The sequence below is a fragment of the Cryptomeria japonica genome, chromosome 10 (assembly GCF_030272615.1).
Source record: "Cryptomeria japonica chromosome 10, Sugi_1.0, whole genome shotgun sequence".
Taxonomy (NCBI): domain Eukaryota; kingdom Viridiplantae; phylum Streptophyta; class Pinopsida; order Cupressales; family Cupressaceae; genus Cryptomeria; species Cryptomeria japonica.
Genome location: NC_081414.1, coordinates 786,529,988 through 786,552,863, shown reverse-complemented (window position 1 = coordinate 786,552,863; position 22,876 = coordinate 786,529,988). Strand labels below are relative to the sequence as shown.

At 36.0% G+C, this 22,876-nt stretch overlaps 1 protein-coding gene across 1 annotated transcript; it reads left to right on the top strand.

Moving 5' to 3' along the window:
• Positions 1-871: 871 nt before the first annotated feature.
• LOC131039211 (uncharacterized) lies at positions 872-21,059 on the top strand. Its single transcript, XM_057971899.2, has 5 exons — positions 872-1,416; positions 1,742-2,804; positions 19,712-19,957; positions 20,080-20,231; positions 20,322-21,059. Exons 2-5 carry the CDS (start codon positions 1,766-1,768, stop codon positions 20,796-20,798), a joined length of 1,914 nt encoding a protein of 637 aa, XP_057827882.2. The 5' UTR covers positions 872-1,416; positions 1,742-1,765; the 3' UTR covers positions 20,799-21,059.
• Positions 21,060-22,876: the final 1,817 nt, after the last annotated feature.

Genomic DNA, 22,876 nt, shown 5'->3' with positions numbered 1-22,876 from the left:
GCAAACTATTGTCACCTAAATACATTTCTCCTCCATCGTAAATACATATTCATCTATATCCTTTCCCCTATCCTTTTCTACTCTCTCTATTAATCTCTTCTTTCCCTCACTCCCTCTCTCCCCCTCTACCTCTCCCTCTCCCTCTCCATCTATATCTCTATCTTAATATATTCCTCTCTATCTCTCTCCCCTATCTCTATCTCGTTACCTCTCCATATCACTCCATCTTTCTATATCTCTTGAATTATCCTTTATCATCTCTCTACTTTTGTCCTTCTCTCTCGCTCTATATATTGACCCTTTCAATCTTTATCTATCCCCTCTCCTCTTTCTCTCTTTCTCTCTCTTTTATCTACTTCTCCATCTCCATCTCTATCCCCTCTCTCTCTCACTCGTCCCCTCTCTATATCTATCCCATTATTTCCCCCTTTGTCTGTCCCTTTTTATACATCTACCTCTCTTATTCCCTCTCTCTTTATTGAAAACATTACAGGATCTTGATGCTATTGGAGCTTGATTATCATCCTAATTCAAAGGTTTTGTTTCGATTATGTTTGGATCCTATTTCCAAACCTTTGTTGCATAGACAACATCATTTGCTAAATTATGTACCATTTGCCCTCATGTATACCACATAATTATATGCCAAAATAGACCATTTTTTTTTTCTAAAATTAATCTCCGAAGCCTTTTCAACGTACCCATTGCACACTAAGGTGCAATTGCTAGTAATAAAAATCATACATTGAAATTAAAGTTCTAAAAATCAGAGAGATCATCCACAACACTACCTTGAAACATAAAAAAAATCATCCACAAAATGGAAGTTCAAAAAATAAGAATAACATAAAGCTCCATCGGACTTGAATATTTATGCAAAACAAAAACATAAAGGTGTCCGTCTCTCGAGTTCCACAGGCGCGAGGGAAGAATCTCTATCGCAACAGCACGCATTGCAGAGAAACCCCCGAAACATATACACATTCTGTATATCCTACGAACCAACATTTTATTGTTTCTCAAACGGGTTTTATGGGTGATCTCTACTTCATTGTTCGGTGATGCGAGCCAGATTCACCCTGTATATTTCTTTTTTCAGTTCGCTAGGATTCTGATTGAAAAGCAATCCGGTCGAGCACAGGGCGTCTGGATCCATTCATTTGGATGGCGATTTTGGAGGATCGAAGAAGGATTTGGGCTACTTAATACCACTTGTGCTGTGGCTTTTGTTTGAAAAAAAAGCAAAAAGAAAAAGAAAACTAACATTAGCGTTGATTTGTAGATCAATTGTTATTGCTAACATTAAGTTTATGTTCTCCAACTAGGGTTTGGACGATTTTGCTTTGCTTTGCTTTCAGGAGGTCAAAAAATCTCTTGCTCTTCTTCACTATTAAGCGCGCTAAGTCAAAAATCTTTGTGAGTAAACCCAAGGCTTCATTTCATTGTTTTGCGTTTCTAGTGCAGTTTTCTCTATATATAATATATCTATGAGATTTCTTGGGGTTTTCTGTTTTTTCCCTTTGTGTTTTCGGTATGTAGGATTTTTGAGGGATTATAATTCTTGTAACTTAAAATACGATTCGTATTATAATTTGCATATCTTGTGTGTCTATATTATTTCCCCATTGCTTTGCATATTTACGGATTCTAGAGTTTTTGCTTATTTTCATTGGTTTCGCATATCTAGGGCTCCCATCTTAAGGGCATCTGCTTATTCTATTGATTATTTTGCTGGGCCCAGGGGTTTTTTCTTAGGATTGGTAAGATGAGTGCGCAGGCAGTGGAGTTTGGGAATCGACCTGTGGACCAGTTGAAGATGACAGAACTGAGAGAGGAGCTCAAGAGGCGGAAAATATCTACCGGTGGTTTGAAGGCGGATTTAGTTAGAAGGCTGGAGGAAGCCCTGCGCAACGAGGCAGAAGAAAACATCGCTCAGCAAACCGACTCCGATGCATCTGATACCAAGGAGAGTGACACTGTACATAATTATCACTCAGAAAGTCACAACAGCAACGAGGATTTTGGTATTGATGAGAAAAACCAAAACCCCAGTGTCCAAAACCTGGATATCGATATTAAGAAAACCGAGAACAGCGACAAGGAAGACCACAGCATGCCTAATCCGGTTATGGAGTTTTCTTCTCCTAAGCCTGAAGAGCCGAAACCTGAAATTATTGTTGATGATGCACCAGGTTCATGTTCAAAAGACAGCGATGCGGGACCGTTGGAATGTTCCTTAAACCAGGTAGTATCCGAAAAAGTCAGCCCAGTTGTAGGGTTTCAAGTAAAGTGTGAGTCTGTTTCTACTGATTCTGTGTCAATTCTAGAAGAGAATGAACTAAAGGATTCTTTGAATGCTGATAATAATGTCAATGTAGAATCATCAGAGGTTGTTGTTAAACGTAGGAACAGCTTGCAACAAGAGTCCTCCAGGTACCCTGAGCCCCCACCACAGAGTAGTGGCGACATTGGTTCTGAGTTGGTCGAGCAGCATGTAGGCCTTTCTTTGGTTGAGGAGGGAATGGTCAATAATGATGATGGTAGCAATTGTAAATTAGATGGTGATGGTAGTAGGATGGTGGAACAACAGGATATGCCGCAGAATGAAGATAGTTTGGATTTGAAACATGGTACTGTGGGGGTTAAGATTGAGAACAAGAATGAAGATGAAATTCCGGTGGTGAAGTCATTAAGGGAAGATGATAGCTTTGACACAATGGCAATTGATGTTTGCAATGATGACAAGGAGAAAGAAGTTGGAGCCAATGATGTGCAAGCCTCAGTCGAGAAGAGAAAAAAAGAGGGTAAGATTCTATGCATTTATTCGATTTCCAGACCCACTCATGTTACATTCCTTTTAAGGACCTGAATTTTAATTTCTTACTTTTACATTTGTTAATTTGAGTGTTTCATGTTAGCCAAGTGGTGCCTGTTAAACATTCAGGAAACATGTAACTAATGGTTGCCACTTTTGGAGTTTTTCTTCTACTATTCATGTGCTTGTCTAGGCTACGAAGGTACTTAATAATGTTTTAACATAGATTGCTTGTTCCATTTATGTCTGATGAGTTGATAACAAGTGCGTGCAGTTTTTCTTGAAGAAGTTTTCACCTCCTTGCAGTCATTTGCTATTACTGCAATCAAATGATCTATGATTGGTCCATTTTGGTTGTATTTTTCAAGTTGAGTCATTCTTAACTGGTCATTCTGATTTTTCAGTCTGCATTGCAAAATGCATGTATGGTACAAGTCATGTTATGGATTCAACTTTTTTGTAGTTTGTAGTGGTTTCTGTGGTCTTTTTATTCTCCTATAGTATGATATCTCATAAATACGATGATATAAGCAAGGGATTTTGTATATTGATGGTGAAAATTAAATCCTGTTATTCTTAGGTTATATCAATAAGATGCATGGAGTTTTTTTTTGGTCTGCAGGGTTTCCCTGTATTGGGTTACTTGTGAACCAATGATTTTTTTCAAGTTATGGGGCTAAGGCCTAAACGTAGCTGCACCCATCATGGGTACTAAAGTTGATTGAAAAAGAAATCTTAGCAAGGATGGAAACTATAAGGAGTGAGTGGAATTTTCTTTGTTCAATGACATAGTTTGTATTCAATTTGATGTCTTTCCATTAGTTTTTTGGTGATGAATGTTGTGCCTCACTTTTATATTTCGTGTGATTTGAAGTTAAATCTTGTATCAATGAGTTTTCAGTCATGAATTTTTTTTAATGCTAATTTATAGGATTATCTATGGTAGTTGTTCAATTTGTGCATTCTTCGTATCTAATTATTTTCAAAATGTTTGTCCGGAATTTCTTTTAGCAAATATTCAGAAAATTTGTCCTTTTCTTTTCTTCTTTCTTGTTTTGTCAAGTCTTTGCAGGATATGTAATCTGTTGCTAAACTTGCTAGATTTGCTTAATTTGTGAAAGGAGTAGATGTGAAATTCTTTGTACACGATTTTGGTATTTGGTTTGGGAGTCAGGGGTCTCATCTACAATGGAAGTTGCTAGGTTTGAACATTAAATGATGCACAATTTGGGGAAGATGTCAAATTGTCACTTTATCATAGTTTGAGGAAATGCTGATGGTTTGTAGGCCCACTTCTATTTTTGATGTTGTAGAGTCTCAGTGTTTGACAGGAACAATAAATGATATGTTAAAGTGAATAGTGTGAGGACTATTTTGGTTCTAGAAAGACATCTTCAGACAATTAGGAAAATTTAATGTCTAACCAAATTTATAAAATATGTCAATATTTGGAAGGTTCATTAGTTTTTCTATATTTTTTCGATAAACTTTCTCAGATTGAAACCAATTGAAGTTTTTACACTGATCAAGGATTATAATCCAGAGACATTGATTCTTTTACCAATGTATGGTTTTTGGACACACCTTGCATTGTGTTTGCTTATCATTTTTTGTTACTTGAGGCCTGTATTTATCTCTACTGATTATTAACTTATTCCCTGCCAATTTAAGGAGTCCTATGAGATTAATAGTTATGCATTTTCTATTCTTTTTGTTTTATGGATAGAACTGAATAAAATATTGGAGTTTCAGTTTCATTATTTAGCGTCATTTTCACATTTTTTGTTTGTTGATTTTCTTTATTCTGATTGAACCATTTTTCTTATGTTTAATAATTGAAGATTTAGGGTTCATAATGTTTTTTATTCACCCGGTCGAGAAAATAAGAAGGAAACAACTCATGATTATTGACATAAGAAACTGAAACATATTAGAAGTTTATTGACATATTTGAGTTTAAAGCATTTTCCATCAGTTATTAAAATGATAATAATCTTTAGGAGGTTGCTCTATTTAAACTGTGGTACTGGATCTGCCTGTAGACTGGCTGTAACCAGGTCTGGTTTGAAGTTTGAACTAGATCTGTGATCCGGCCTGATCTGCTTGTGGATACGGTCAGGATGCAGCAGAATGGGTTGGGTTTGTTTGGGATGAACCTTGGTGAACACAGGAAGGATCTGAATCCAATCGAACCCAAGGCATATCTGTCCATTTTGCTATGTTTTTAAATTTTTTCCACTTTTGACTTTGCCTTTAAAAAAATTATGGAAATGCCGTGCACCATGAAGGTTTGTATGGTTTTGAAGTTCTTCATTTGGGTTTGCTGGTGGGGCCTCTGCCCTTTAATCATGCCCTGTAAGCACTCCCCCTACAACCCACAAGGGTTGCTGCCTCTTAAACCTGCCTTAGGGATTGTTCCCAAACCCCTTCACTGCCCCTCGACATTGCTAGGGGAGCTGCTGGCAAACCCCCATGAGGGGGCATTGCTCCTTGATCCCATGGAGCAATCTGCCAAACCGTAGTGAATTTGTGGGATATGGAGCCAGAGTAGACTGACTTTGAACTTGAGTAGTCTGAAAGTGAGCACACGTAGTGTGAGTGGCAATGACATTTTTTGTTGTTCTTCAAATGTTCCTATATCATCTAATATAAACAATGATGATGATGATTTAGAAAATCCATGACATTGAAAATTGGTTGTTGAACTTGATATTATTATTTTAATATTGAACTTGAAGTTTAAACAACATATTATTTATAATATTATCATTTTTTGTTTTAAATTACATTAGATTTTATGGTGGTTTTGTTGATTATCTTATACTATATGGTATTTTAAACTTAATTCCTTCTTTTAGGCTGCATATATTTATCTCTTCCCGTGTGTGTGATTTTTACATTTTTTCTGTATGGACAAACCCAACCCAAATTTTTTTTGCCAGATCCATGAATCGAAACAAGGATACGTACCAGAACCAGTAACGTAGATTTCAAATGGTAATTTATATGAAACATTTAGGATGTGGGTTATTATAATTAGTGATATAATCAATTTCATTATTCATGTAGAAAGCACTTAATAAAGAAATGCATTAATAACATGTATAGAGTTTAAGTGGCTCCGTCATTGCAGTTCTTGCCAAAGATGAGCTGAGTCTGACGGTCATGACTTACAGCTTAACATTAGCTGTTCCAACTTGCAGTGAAATTTTCTTATGTACCGATTTTGGGTTTTTTGTTTTTCTGTTTGCTATTGTACAAGGATAATGGGGCATGTGTTCAAATTAGCTCATACTAACATTATGCAATAAATTTTACATGACAAGATAAGCAAGCCTGCTTATTGGTAGAGTTTAAAATGAAAATGAACATTTAGCTTTAGAACTTAAATCCTCTAGAGTGAATCTCAAACTCAATGCCAAAATAAACCATCCAAAGTTGCAAGGTTGGTTCTGTGTTTGAGTTCAGCAAGGAAAAAACTTGAAGCAAGATCATCAACTAAGAAAATTTGAGAAAAAAATGTGTGATAAGTTTGAAGAATAAAAATCTGCAAGTTTTTTACTATGATATTAAAATACTTATTACAGGATTATTTCATAATACTAATTTAATAAATATAAAATTATAAGCTAAAGCATAAATTATAATGATTTACTATTAAATTTGTGAAAGATAATAAAATATTAATAAATTAAGGTTAAACTTTAAACTAATAATTAGTTAATTTCTTTAATGTCTTTTAATTAATATAATTTAAAACTTTATCTTGTTTCATTACTTCTATTTGCCGATTTGGGTATAGGTGCGGGTAGAAAATATAGAATCGGGTATGTGGTTACAACAATTTTTTTCCTTGGGTACATGTACACAACAGAATCGGTTATGATGTGGGTATACCAATTTTTTTCCCTTGGGTATGAGTATGGGTATAGGAACATATATATAATATAATATAATAGAATATAATAATATTTAAATACAATATGTTTTATATATATTAATAAGCATTATTAGATATATGTAAACACTTGACACTTGACAATACTACACTAAACAGCTATTATATATCATTGGACTCGATGAATGGGAATGAGTTTGTAGGCACTCAAGACACAAGAATGAGCATGTAGGCACATGCACGAGAATGAGACATGTGGGGGTAAAGTTGTAAAACAAAAATTTCTAGTTTTATCAGAGCTGGTGAGGTCGAACCATAGCTGAACCTAGGGCCACATCGGGATTGGATCTGGACTCTGCTTGAACCCAAATCAACATTGGGACCAGACTTGGACTTGGTTTGAACTTGGACCAGCATTCCTGCTCCCGGTGCTGTGCTGGGTAACATATTTACTTCTATATGGGGGGAGAAATAGTCAGTATCATTACGAGGTTTAGGGTCTGACTTTGAATACCATTTGTTAAAATTTATGAAATTCATTTTATCTATCAAGGTCGCTATTATCCAATGTACCACAAATTTCTCGACTAGGGGACGGGTTTTGGGGACAAAGGGACCAAGGGCCTAAATTTGTGGACGGTAAGTGGACGGTGGTGGGAGGGGGGTGGTGCTGATATAAAAGTAGAGGCGAATTCAAATCGTCAAGAGAAAATGTGCAATTTAACATCTTTGTGAGTGCCCCATGAAAGGCCAACTAATTTTCATGAAGTTAAATGTTGCGATCAATATGTAATGGCATGTGATATATAACAAGCGACCCTATGGCGTGCCTGGTAGAGATGGCAAAGGTGGTAGAAGTGGTGGTTTTTAAAATCATTAAGACCATTACCACATCTCACATTATCTTTAAAGCAACTGCGCACATAAGAACACCATATATATGTGGAAACCCAGAAGGGAAAAACCACGGTGAGAATAGGTGTTTGGATTACTTTCCAAATCCAACCTGCCAAAGATGATAAAGAACTTACAATATTTTGGAGGCACCAACCTACAAGAATTACAACCCAAGATCGAGACACCAATCCCCAATCAGTCCCCAATCAGATTTGCATGCACTGACCTACAAGAGACAACAATCCCCTAGTCCAAAGAATTGAGCATCAACTTAGATGATGAGACAACAATCTCAATTACAACAAGATATATGAAAGGAATGTTATGTGGACCTTCAAAGCTTAGCCTTCTACATCTCTCTGATCTGGTCTGCTTCAGAACACTCTCTCACAGTGTGCATGAGATCTGCATTTCAGTTTGTACACTTCAACACAAATTGAATAGATTACTTGCACAACTTTTCACCTTACATCAGCTTAGCACTTCAACGTCACATTGGAATGAATTTGATCAACATTATATGTGTGCATTCCAATATAAGTTACATCCTCAAGTCAGCTTAGAACATACAACATTCACAAGTCGTTCACAAGGATAATTCTTAAACCTAACATGTAGTTGGCCTGGTCCTAAAGCCAACATGTCACACCGAGAGGGGGATCACACTACACGTTACCCAACACGAGCTCAACAGGTCCCAAACAATCTTCACATGCTTCCTCTAGTTAGTGCACATTACCATCCTTTGGCACATCCATCAGAAACATTAGCACAGTCAGTAGACTATTACTGTGACCACTTTGTTGACTTTAACTTTCCTTCTTCTTGACTTCTACCCCTGAAACATAAATTGATTTGTCTTCGTGTGTAGCCTTACTTATTTTCCAAACTGCAAGCCATAAAACATCACTACGGTAGAGTGTGGTACCAAACATCATGCCAAAGCAACTAGGTGCACATGCAGTCTCTGAGTGACAGACCTCAGAAACATACTGCAGACACTTCCGAACCTCCGCAAACAAGTGAAACTGGTTTATGATGATAGCATTAACATTCCTAAGCTATGTCCTCCATTGTTCTTAAATGATTTGTTATGGCATGATAGAAGTTGATACTATGACGTCAATTAACATACTGACAGCATCTTTGACATGCAGCTTTGACATCAATGTTGAACTTTCTATATATATGTGTGTGTGTGTTTGTGTAGATGTATATGTATACATGTATGTACGTATGATATACATTTTTTCTATGTTACCCGGGGACACGTCCCCGTCTTGGGGACGTCTCGGGGACGGGACTCCTAGGGTATGTCACCATAAATTCTGCATATTGACAGTGAATTTTGACAATGAATTCTATAAGCAATTTGACTTTGACTCTCAATTTAACACAAATTTGGCATAAGAACTCTACTAGTTCTTATATGTTAAGGTTCTATAATGTATATGTGCATGCTTTATCCATGTTTTCATATGAATATTTTAAATTTCCCTATATATTTTAATTTTCCCTATTTTTATATAGCTGTCCCCAAAATTGGCCAAAAATATCACCTTCCCGGAAACACATACCCGTCCCCTGCCGCCCCCGTCCCGGAAACTCAGGGTAACATAGCATTTTTTTCCTTCGGTATGGGTATGTATGGGTTGATATGTGTGTGTGTGAGCGCGCACACACATATATGTACGTGTATGTGTGTATATAGATAGAAAATAAAAAAACCATACACATCATTAATACTCAACACAACCGTATATGATCTGCAGCATATAAATGATATAATAAAATGCCAAAAATTCATATAATTTTGACATCCAATAGTCTATTGATTTCTAAATCTACACTTTCAGCATAGAAATGATTTATCCATTATGGCTTATTGACTCTCTTCGTGACTGGTCATACTCCCTTAATTGATTTATGTGGAAAGTCTAAAATTAGAAGGATGTAAAAATATCTTGCAGTTAGTTTTTAGTTCAAAATGAAGAATATTGGCATTAATTCATGGTAGATTGCAGAGTAAAGATGAGATCAGAAAGTAAAAACACTATTGGTCACATAATGCAGTGCATTGCACATTTCCAAATAAATGTAGATTGGAATAAGGAAATCTCCTGCAAAGGTCAGATGGGTTACTCTTTCGGGAAGTAACACAGAAAAGAAACAAAAAAATTATGTCACCGTCACTTATGACCCCAGAATCACAACAGCTCATATGGAATAACAGAAAACTGTTAAGTAAATGTTAATAAAACATGGATAAATAATCATATCTTAAGGTCAATGCACCAAAATAATAAAAAATGCTTGAACTTTCTTTTGGATTCACCCATTGTCTGCACCGGGGGCCCTTTGTGCACTGTGCCCTGGGTACCTAGGGTGCCTGGGTGAATCCCAGGCCATACCAAACTCAAACCGGAACCAGAACTGGTCCAGGGGGTATACCGGAGAACCAGATTACATAGATTTTTAATAAAATCCTATGTTTTTTCTATGAATTCTAAATTAGCATTTAGAATTGGGTACATTTACATTGGTGTGGCAAATAATTTTCGGGGGCTGGGTATGTCTATTCAAAAAATTTCAAAAATCGCAAATATATACAAATTTGCAGCTTTTAAACAAGAATTAAATTCAGAATTTTAAATATTATGCATAAAACATACACACATATTTGCAGCTTAGAAACAAGAATTAAGTTAGTTTCTTAAACAGCTCTTCCATTCCTATAATATGATAATAGTAATAAATTTAATAATGTATATAAATTCATATCAAATACTGTATCAAATTATAAATAGTGTAGCAGCAAAAATGTTTGGGGAAAAATTGGCAAATCTGATTATTTTAAAAAATAGGAGAAAAATCAGATTTAAAAAAATATTTTTTATTATTACTATATAATAATAAAATATATAATAATAATATATTAATAGAATTCCCCCCACCCAAACTTTAGCCCCTTCCTTGATGATTTGTATTTTTCTGTTTTGGAATATTTATATTTATTATAAGTATATAATATTTTATATGGTATATATTAATAAGTTATAATAAAATAGTGTATTAATATCAAAATATAATTACATTATATTAATATACTATACTATTATCTTATAATATATAAATATAATCATATAATATAAAATTAATAATATATGAATATTAATATATTATTTAGCGATTGCAGCAAAGAAGCTCACTAATGGGACAAATAATGAAGCAAAATTCCAGGTTGCTTATTAGGTTTGTAGACATCTTTGGGGCTTAAGAAAGAGATTGTTCATTTGGAAGCTAATTCAATGATCACTGTCATGTCCTGTCAATAAGTAAAATTGCTACCATATTAACACCCCCTTGTCCCTGAAATGCCTCAAGGATGCCTCAGGGGATGGGGACGCGTCCCTGTGTAACACAGACTTCTAGGTTAGTGACCTTCAGTTTCTCACTTCCTTTTGCTGCCCTGGTTTTGTGCTGCATCAAAGTGGTAGTTTGAAAATTTGAAAGGAATGAGAACTATTCAACAACACCGACCTCTGCCAAAACCTTCTTGATGTCGCATAGCCATGGAATGCCAACCCCCTTTCGTGCCACCCAAATCACCACCACCAACTCATCCAAAAGCTTTCATTTGAAAAGTCTTTGAAATTGCTCGAACCATCTCCTTCGACTCACCAAGATTGAGCAAGGATGCCATAGATCTTGAAGAAATATCAAGATTGACACAATATTAGAATTTTGTAACCATGAAATTGTCACCCAACACCCACTTGTCTGCCCTAAAAATAAGCTTATTGTGCTCTTTAAGCACCATCTTAAGCCGTTGGTATGATATAGCCCCAAGGAACACCATTTGTTGATGTGAGCATACCAATCTCACAAGAGTACCCATGGTTGCAAAACTAGAAACACTAGCACTCTTTCGGAATGCTATAGGTGTGGCCAGAACCCTTTGCATGCCTTAGCTTAACTCTAAGGGTGGAAAAATGATTACATCATCCCACACTCAATCTTGCTAACATCTCTCTCACAAAGTATGAGCATCGAAAGTGAATTCCTATTAAGTCCCAAAGTACTTAGGCACCACTTGGTAGTTAATTGACGTAGTGGCAACATTTTGGGCCTCATGTGCCTCTAGATTGCGAATGTCCTCATGTTTGAGATATAATTTGCCAAAGTGTAAGGAACACCAAGTTATCGCGAGGGAACATTATTACTTTTGCGAACTCAAATCCTATGGTCTAATAGCCACTGGAAGTGAAGTCGCATTAAGTCCCAACTTACCTATGCACCACTTGACATTGAATTGACGAAGTGGCAACTTCCCATTGGGTTTCACGTGCCTCTAGATTGAAAACATCCCTCATGTTCAAGATGTAATCTGCCAAGTGTAAGGAACACCAAGTTATTGTGTGGGAATGTTATTACTTCTGCCAACTCAACCCTTACAGTCTAATAGCCATGTCGGTTGCTGCCAATGCGTTGGTCCCCTTGTTTCCTTTCTCAAAGAAGTGATCGACCACAAACTCATTGTAATCTTTTAGCAACTTAATGTAGCCAATCAGCAAATTGTTAAGTTTCCAATTGTACATTTTTTTTCTTATGAATGGCGTTGATTGTGAGGAGTGAATTGCCTTCTACCATGATTTTTTAATCCCAAGTCTCACACCTTCATTTAGCCCATGCCATAGTGCTAACATCTCTGCTTCATCGTTTATCTCGGGTGGCAAAGGAATGCTCAAGTGATCATGTCATGTTCATGGTTCTTGAATACACAACCAGCCCTAGAGTGCTTTGGATTTCCCCTAGAGGTCCTGTCGAAATACATCTTAATCCAACTTCCTCAGGGGGCCTCCAAATTGTATTTGCCCTTATCTCAGCTTTAGAATTAGCTCTATCAACCCCATTAACAGGGACCTTATTGTATTGTTTTATTATTTAATATAATAATTTATGTCACCCGGTCATGATTGGTCTTATCTTTCTAGATGGTTTAATGGCCTTCTGAGCTCAATGTGGAAACAAGTGATTGTATACAGCTGGATAAATAGGCATTATTTTAGAGTATGCTTCTGATAAACCTTGATCCATTGATGGCTTCAATAGTTCTTGATGTCTTTTTTGAGATTGCCTCCTAGGTATGGACATTGCCTCCAATGACACTCCCCTGACCCCAGTAGACAGGTCTGATTTATCAGATGAATGGCAAAGGAAAATTGAAATTAAATAAAAAAAATAAAAATAAACTAACAAAAATCATAGAAAACTTTACCAAAAATTATTCAAAACAATTCTACAGGAAATTGTGGGTAGAAACCCTTATAAATCACGATTAAACTAAAAAACCGGCATAAATTGGAGGAAACAAGTCAAAATCGACAATCAACAAAGCTATAGGGAAAATATTGCATTTTTTACAGGGAAAAGTCGTAGATTTTGCTGATTCATGATTTTTTGTGATTTTCCCGAATTTTTTTTTGATTTATGCATCTTTTGTAAATAGTAATATTAAAATATTGTTAATCATAAAAATAATAACTAATATTTACTGTTTTACTATGTTCCATTAAGTTTTGGGGACAGGGACAACAGGATGTGCTTCCGGTATGGGGGTACTTTTGGGCCATTTTTTAGGGGATGACTGTTAAAAAATATGGGAATTTTAAAAAACAGAGAGAAATTTCAAATATGCATATCATAACATTGATAAATCATTCATCATAGACATTGTAGAAGATTAATACATAGCATTAGACTGGAATTGGGATTTCACATGAGAATCAAGAAACAAATTAACAAAATTCAAATGCTTTAATCGTCAATCTGCATACATACTATAGTAGAATTATAACAAAAATGCCCAAAGGCTCCAAGTATCAACTATGAAATGACATAAACTGTAAACAATAAACATAGAAGTCCATAATCAGCTGCCGATAATAGTGAAATGATAGAACTAAGAAAATATGTCTGTTCATAATCAGCAGGTGGTAGGTTTAAGATTCTAAATCAAAATTAGAACTCCAGCCTGAGTCACTGCTCCTCTTGCTGCTCTTCTCTTTCTCTGCAAATCTGAAAATGAATGTCTTTCTTCTTTTTGGTTATTTTATGCTTTGATTTGGTTTTGGTATTGTTTAATGTGGTTTGGGTGTCCTTGTGGGCCCAGCAAGCCCTTTTTCAAATTAAAAATTATGTTTTTATTAAAAATCTGGCTGTCCAAAAGTGGCCTGGGACGTGGGGGATGGTCAGAAGTTCCTGGGACGGCAAGGGGACTTTTGGAAATCCCCTACATCCCTGCCTCTGATCACTCTCAGAGGCGTCCTCAAAACGTTTCCGAAACTCTGCTCGGATTGGGGACGGGCAGGGTACTTCTATAAGCCATCCCCGCGTCCCCACTGGTATGGGAATGGGGGTACCAGCACAGGGGATGCGTCCCTGTGGAACATAGCTGTTTTAATATTTATAATGTTGATTGATATCCTTTCCGAGGCAAATTGTGGGTAGATTTAGTGAGGCAAATCGTGAGCTGATTAAAATAACTGGTTTCATTGGCTGTTAGTGTTTTGTGTTTGCTGGGTTGCTGGCTGTTTCTGTGGGCTGCCCTATCAAATGTGAAAACTTTCTCTCCCTTCCCTATTTGCTGTTAAAGACACAAACGAATAAAGTACTATGTTGTAGTAGAGTTTTGGCAGTGCTAAACAGATGAAAAGAATGAAATGCAGCTACTTAAACCTATAGAAAGAATGAAACATGAAGGTTAGGGTTTTCTGAAGGTCAAAAAGCTAAGTTGCTGATTCGGGTATGATTGCGGATACGGATACAGATACGGATTTGTGGGTATGACAATCTTTTTCCCTTGGGTATCTGTATCAGTGTATAGATAGGTGAATTAAAGAATAGAAGCTTGTTGAACACACAATACAAATTTGTACGTGCAAGACAAGTTTCCGATTTAAAAAAATTAGAAAGAGGCCTTCTTCATTGTCAGTGCAAAGTCAAACCCACAAAAAAAGAACCCGTTTCCACACTGTCAAATTCTTGTCTGACAAATACTCAAATTTTTCAATAAGATCATTACTAAATTCCCATAGTTGTCTGCGGGCATGTTATGTTTAAGAGGTGATATTGAACATAGAAAGTACTTTCACATTTGTCAATGTATTTTTCCAAAAATAAAAAGGTTATGTTGGATATTCATAGATTTCATCATATTCTTCTATGAATAATGAGATCTTGTTAGATATTACAAGTTGAGTTAATTGTTTTCATCACTAATAAGAAGGCTTTGTACATGATTGGCATTTAGACAGATTATGTCTTCGAATTGATTGTACGACTATACATTGCCATGGTCTTTGAATTGTTTGTCCTTCTCAATTTGTGACTTCGGCACCCAGGATGAACCCAAGTGTGAACCCAGGCTGTACCCTAATCCTGCTTGCACCCATTTCTGGTTCTGGCCAGCAGTGCACAAATCCAATATCAGAGTCAAAAAGTCAAAAAACCCCTTTGAAATTGCTTCATAAGCAAATTGAGGTCACCTTTTTAAATGTTGGAATATCTGGGATTTGCTATCTAGCTACTGCAGAAGATTCTGGTGGGGAAAATAGGTACTTTCTTGAAAACCACTGGTGAATTAATGCAGATTCTGATTGTGGGATGTTTCATACCTGGAATCAGTCAAGCTCTTTGCTAATTTGATAACTTAGTATGGATGAATATGATAGGTAAATCAAGTGGATTTGTGGGGGTTGATATTTACGAGATTTCGAGTTGTTTTGGTTGATATAGGGCATACTCTGTGATTTGGGCAACTCCTATTTGAATGAGAAATTGCTCATCCTTTTGCCCATGCAAATTTGTCATCAGATATTATTACGGCATTTTGCATCTACTATTTTTAACTTGTTAAATGGAATCAGGCAGTTCAATTTTTTCTAAAAAATTGCAAACATAATCCCAAAACCTGCATTTTAGAGAGAGTAATAATAGATGTAATCATGGTAGCAAAAATCACTTTTCTGAATAAATTGGCAAATTAAATGATAAGTATTTTTAATGAGTTCGGAAAAATCGGCAAATGATAATTTTTTTGAAGTAATTGGGAAAAAATTGGAAAGTGTTAGGAAAAAATCAGAAACGCTGCAGAAATAAAAGAACCCAGAAATATTTTTTTCTGGGGGCCATAAAAGGGGTTTGACTGATTAATTTGAAAAGGTCACAACTTAAAGAAAAAATCAGTGTGGGGGCTGAGTTTATTGATTTGTGTAATTATGGATTGAATGGCAATTTTGTGTTTGGCTATATACCTATATGTTTGGGATTTAGATTTGCTACTGCAGATTTAGGTTCTAAGGTTGAATGTCTGTTTCTGTTTTATGTTTTACTGTTAAGCAGGCTTGTGTATCTCTTTCCCAGTTGGTCACAATAATGTAAAGTTCAAATTACTCATATTGAAGCAAATGTGATTTTCTACCTTGTTTTTGGGACAATCATATTTTCTGCGAAATGACCTTATATGTAATTATTTATTATATTTGACTTTGGTATTGGGCAGGTAGGTTCTAGACTGTTGAAAATTTTCAGAGATTATGGCTTTTAGCTTTGTTTGCTTCTTGAGAGCAGTAGAAGCTTAGATGATAAAATGAAAATGTAAAGACCCAAATAACAAGCTTGTTGATTTTGTGCACAATTTTTTTTGTAAGTTTTTAATAGTTTTTTTTGTTAAGACATTTAATGTATAACTCCCTTATGGTGTAATTTATAAAGCAACAAGAGTGCACTTGCATGCATCTTTGATTAGTATGTATGCATACCTGCTGGATATCTTAAGTTTTCTATTTTGCAAGATTTTTATAGTTTCTTTTCCTCTATGGTCCCAGCATGTCTTTTGCAGTTTGATTAGGAGACACTCAGTCTGTTTGAAGCTGCCAGGTCGGCAGCAGTTGCTAAGTAATAAGTAGGGACCAGTTGGGAAAGAAATGTTTATGAGGGATAAAATTTGAGGTAGTGGCATTCTCTACTGGATATTCGGCAATGACATTTGTTGACAGATCTCACATTTAGCAAGTGGTCAATACATATTTGTTTTTGAGGCAGGGCTAAACACAGAAATGCAGCTTATGGGCATGCCTGTTGTATCAAGCTACAAAGGTTTTATAAATATAAAATATTTAAATGACATTCAAAATTACTGCACGCTGATTCTTGAAAATGACATGGGGTACAATGCAGCACCTTCTCGACAACAGAGGCATGGCCATTCCATCAGGAAATGATTGCTAGGTTCAGAAAGCTGAGTTTATTTTAAAAGGAATTCAAATCATGCAGCAGACTTGCAAGCAACCAAATGCATGGGTTAGTGAGCATTTTGGCGTTGTGTTTGGTCATTCAAAGAGAGCATGCATTCATTGATCAACAGAAGATCGACTCATCTTAAACAAACAATATTAATGGAGATTCTGAAAACAACAGAGAAGGGATAATGGGTGAATCATCTTCCAGTATTATTGTGCAGACATTTTTTGAAGGTGGCATGAAATTATGCTCACTATCTGCGGGGTGCCTACATGAGTATGTAGTTGCAAGTCTCAATATTCAAACTGGAATTTTGTGTGAGAATTCTGGCGGGTCTAAGAAAGCAAAGTCTGCCAAAATATTGCAACAGTCAGCTCAGGTTGATTCTATATCTGAATTTTGCTTTAAAACATCTACTTTCGAATAGCTTTTGAAAGCAAAATATGAAGTAGAATTTGTCTATCTAAATTATAAAAAGGTGTAAAGACAGGTCAGCACTATCATAGTAAAACAGTTTTTGACAGCATTTCACAGGAAGGTATTTAAAATACATGAATTCCAAATTGGGAAGGTTTGTGCACTGGGTATGACCATTTGGTATTTGGAGGAACTTGAAATTTTGGGCTATGTTCGGATGTTTACCTGCATTTTCAGTGCCTGGTATATCTGCTGTTGCCTTATAATGTAAAGATGGTGGAAAGGATGGAATGTCTTTGCACTGAATCCCATATTTTTGGACAGTTTGAATGTTAGGTATTTTGTTCGCTTATATGGAACATGGAAGTATCATTTCTTTGATAGTTCAGAGTTTAGCTGAGTTTATACAGGGGGCCTGGGTAATATGCTTGCCGGGATATCCATGGACTGGGAGGGATGTTGGCAATTTCAGAACAGTCAGCTTTGAGCAAAGTTTTGTCTGCATGCTGTGGACCTTTTGTGCACAATGGGAATTGTGGAAGATTTTCAGCATGTTGATATGGGGGGGAGGAAAGCCCACTTCTCTATTCACCATTCAAGTGTACATGATGTTTTTGATTGCTTCTCTTCTGACTGGCAGGCATTTGTTGTGAAAATGGTTAGTTTTTACATTTCAGATTGTTTCTTTTACTTCTATTCCATCAAATGTATGAATTGAAAGATTATTTTGAAGTATAATTCTTCGTGGGTAGGATGGAACCTGTGACACGTTATTGACTGGTTAGGGAGATGAACTTATGCAATTGATTTTGTTGAGGAGATGGACTAAGCAAAGGATGCAATGAAACTTGTTCAAAAATTCATAGGGTATAAATTGAACTGAATATGCTATCCATTGGCTAGGGAGAAAAACATACATGCTTCATTTATTTGAGGGAATGGAATAAGCAACGGAGGTAGTGAAATTTGTTAAAATAATGACTAGGCTATAGGTCTTTCCATTGGTGGAAAGGAAGGAAAATGACTAGCTGAGTTGGCATTACAAATCTTATCTTCTGTAGCTATCTACTATTGTGCTTTAATGAGGACTCTTAGTCTGGATGATATGCTCCCAGAAATCAGAAGTCATCATAGAGAGAGGCTGGTGTACAAAGAAATGGAAGATGCATCTATTATATCAAGCAGAAGGCTTGATCTTTTTTGTTTCTTGTCTTCTATTCAAGAGAATCCTGTATGCTTTATGGCACCTCAAGTCAAGTCAATTGTTTTATAGGTGTAAAGCGTTTCTGATTTTTTTTGGTAATACTGTGACCTAATTTGGAGGTGTGTGGAAAGACTACTCAGGGTATAGGTGTCTAAAATTATTTTACCAGAGTAATACCAAAGAGTCTTTCAGAAGTATTTATCACATGGAATTTTTAATTGCTTTCCATTCATATTATGGTTTTATGCTGTAATGGAGTACTAGTTATTTTAATTAATATGGAGCAATGGAGAATTTTACCATGTGGGATGTAGGAATTTGAAGCTTGTTATATGGCAAATAGTACCATATGGAATGTGCTGGAAATTTCTTTGCATTGATTGACTGACTTACAGGTTTTGTTTGTATCTTGTACTATTCATTCAATATTGCTAGCAGGATGAGGGGTGGTTTGTGTTTTTCTATTGAATGTTCACTGGCTGCAAGAAGCAATCCAAATCTTTGTTATTCTTGCAAACAATATTGGAGATTGGATTATCTGCATATTCCTGTTGACACAGGAAATGCTTATTTCAGATTGTCATTAATGGCTTTCATTATAATGATATATGTAGTCAAATATCAAATAAGGTGGATTCTTTCACATGGAACACATTTACTGGTTTATAGTTTCATAATATATCTTGTAAGATATGTTTGTTTTTATGGAAGGGAATGCTTTAGGTACTGTTAATCTTGATACAATCAAAAAATGTTCCACATACCTGTTGACCTGGGCTCTGATCTTAACATTATTCATTTTTTAATTCAGGTTCTGTATTTTATGCCATGCATGCAATTGTCTATTTCATGCATGTTTCATTACCATTGAGGTTGGCAGAATTTGTTTTTTGATGACCTCATAATACATATTTTTGATTGCTTTCAGTTTTTCATTTGTAAAATTAGAATGGTATTACTAATTGGTTGTATATGGTTTTTCTGCCCATCATATTTATTTGTTTGTTGGACTTATGGTAGGATGTTGCATACGGTTTTTCATGAAAGTCATACTGTTAGACATATTAGGATTAATAATTTGGTTTATGATGTTACCCTGGTAGTATCTGCCATACCATCTCCAAGAAATCATTTCTCTTCATTATTGAATTCCATTTCTATGATTGATGCATTCCAGATCAGGAGCCAGGACTGCATGAGCCTGCAAAGAGAGTGCGACGGTGGAATGTGGGAAATAATCTTATTGGTGATGCAGCGAAGGCTTCAACAACAGAAAGAGAGCTGCCAGTATATTCATTTGCTTCTTCTGGCACTGTGTCAGCTTCAGCTGTTGCAATGCGTGAGAAGCCACTCTCTGCCATGAAAACTATGCTGTCCAGATCAGATTCTATTAATAACGTTGATTCTCCAAAAGAGCGTGTTGGTAAAGTCTATTTTGATTTTTGATTTTCATTGTACCTTGTTAAGTTGATGCTGCTACCAATGAATCAAAAAATTGAAAACTGAGTAACTTAATGATTGCTAAAAAATGGTGTTTTTTTGTAGTACCGCCATCGCAAAAGCCTCCAACAAATTCTCTCCGAATAGATAGATTTTTACGTCCATTTACACTAAAAGCAGTACGAGAGCTTCTGGCCAACACTGGTACTGTTACAAATTTCTGGATGGATCACATTAAGACACACTGCTATGTTACGGTATGTTAGTGTAAATATGTACCTGTTTCTTTTTCAGTGTCCTTCAGAAACAATAAGGGCCTCACTTATTTGATCTTTCCTCATGTTTAGTACTCTTCAATAGAGGAAGCAATTGCCACCCGCAATGCACTGTACAATTTGCAATGGCCACGAAATGGAGGGCGGCAGTTGATTGTTGAGCATGTCAGTCCAGAGGAGGTGAAAGACAAGGTTGAAGGGCCACCAGAGGCACCAGCTCCTGTGCATGCACCAGTTGCTATTCAACCCCATTCTAACAATGTTTTGCATAATCAAATGCCATTTAAACCCACTGGGCAAGGTGTGGCAGGACCTCCACAGCATGCACTGCCTCCCCCACCATCTCTGCCACTTCCACCCCCACCACCATTGCCTGCTACAGCTCGGGAAAGACAACCTTTGCCACCCAAAAAAGTGGAACAGCCTGTCCATACCCTTGATGACTTGTTTAAGAAGACCAGAACAAGTCCTCGAATTTATTATTTGCCATTGTCTGAAGAAGAAGTTGCTGCTAAGCTTGCTGCAAGAGCTAGGGATAGGAGTAGTTGACATCTTGTAAAAGTCTCAGATTCTGCTATTCAGACAAATTTGATTAAGGTCATAGTCATGTTGATAGTGCTGATCGGAAATAGTTTTTAAAGTTGTTTAAACAGGATTATTATTTTAAAGGTCGTACAATGCAATCAAAATTTTGGTTACCAACAGTTGGCTCTTGTCCTTGTTTTTTTTGTACCTAATGGTTTCAGTTTTCATCAGAATGGTATTCTAACAATATTATTTTATATCAAGAGAAGTTCAATGTGCGCTTAACGTTCTCTGGTTAGAAAGTTGTCTCAATTTTTCTGTGGGAGGTGGTTTTTGCTTATATTACTTTGACCAGATAGACTTTTTTGTATTGTCTGATGAGAATCTGTTAATGAGAGCTATGTTAGTATAATGAAATGAATTACTTGTTAGTCCAAACAATCTTTGGTAATTTCATTTTGGCAGATTCTGTCTGGGAAAAAAGGAAATTAGCCAAACTAGTGACGATTAATAAGTACATCAAGTGACAAAAAACAAGCCAGTCTTACTTGCGGCGTTTGTTTGGCGAACGAAAAAAGTAATGATATCAAACAATGGAGATTTCGCAAGAATCGGTGGATTGAATGTCTGGTTTGAATAGCTTTGTGTACAAATTGAGTTGCTATTATATTAGTTGTAGAGGTCATTGAATGCTTTGTAGCTGGTACAATTATGTCACAACTTGCATTTTCTCTGGCCTCATGTAAATTATACAGAATTTTAGTGCTGTGATGTACTTGTTATAGACATGATCATACAATGGAGAATAAATATATTGGTGGTTAGAAGAGTTGAGTTTAAAATTTATGTTGCATTTCCACTATACAGGGTTGATGTTACTGAGGATCAAATAGAACAAGTTCTAGATCTCTGCGGTTGACCTAATTATGGAAAGTTTTCTGTAGAGGCTATTGTAAGGTTTCCAAAAGTTTTGGTTTACATAAAATGTTATCTCCAAAAGTTCTGAAGGGTTTAATAAATTACTCTCTCAAGTTACGAAGGTTTGATAAATTTGCGTCTTAACCATAATATAAACGAGCATCTAGATTGATGTTGTGTGTATTCTCGGGTGTTTTATTGCTGGTGGCATTTCATTCTTAGGTATGCTTAATTGGAGGTTATGTTCAGCTTTGAATCATTTTAACCATTTAACTTAATAGGTATTGCGAGCAACGGGTTCTTAACTTTTGATGGTGTTGACTAGTTGTCAGCATAAAATCATAACGAATTACTGGGGAGCTTCACGAGTATTAAACTCATGAGGTTTGTAACTATTGTGGGTTTTTTGTGGTAGAGCTGACAAAGGAGGCTAATGCTTCCATTTATCAATTGCATTAATTTAATGCTTGCAGTCGTCAGAAAAGGTTTCTCAACGTTGTTAATGTTATTACTGGAATTATTGGATAGTGAGATCACAAACTTAAGTTTTGTGTTTCGAGTTTTGTAGATGAAAAAAAATTCTAGCTTGTGTTGCGCATGTTGATCAATTTATGATGTGTGTTACAACACATCAAAAGGCAACTTTGAATAGATTTAATGGAATCAAAATGTGATGCTCAATTTGATGTGTGGTTTATATTAAAAGAGATTTTAGGTTATGAACTCATTTTAGAATTCAGATATTGGTCTATTAATCAAGTGTTTGGATGCCACTTTTTGGGTGGTTGTATCTTCTATAGTTTAAAGTACTCCCACTTCCACTTAGGGAATTAGATAATGAATTTGTAGGTATCATTAATTTGTTGGAAATTACTAAAAATCACTAGGTTGGTGATACTTTTGTAAAGGCTCGCTTTGCAATTTGTATTATAGTTGTGTTTAGACTATTGAATAACAATTTGAGCCTACTTTGGAGAGGAGGTTTTCTCTTGAAAGAGTTTTTTTTTTAATGTGCACCTATGTTGTGTGTGTGAATTTTAATTCACGTTGCATCCGCATGGTTTGTCCTTTTTCTTTTGAGAGCTAAGTGTGTTTTCTCCATGCTCGGGGGTGTTTTGAGTTGCAGTGGTGTTTTGAGTTGCAGTGCTCGCGTGCATCTGCCACGTGTTGGCATAGCTCATCTC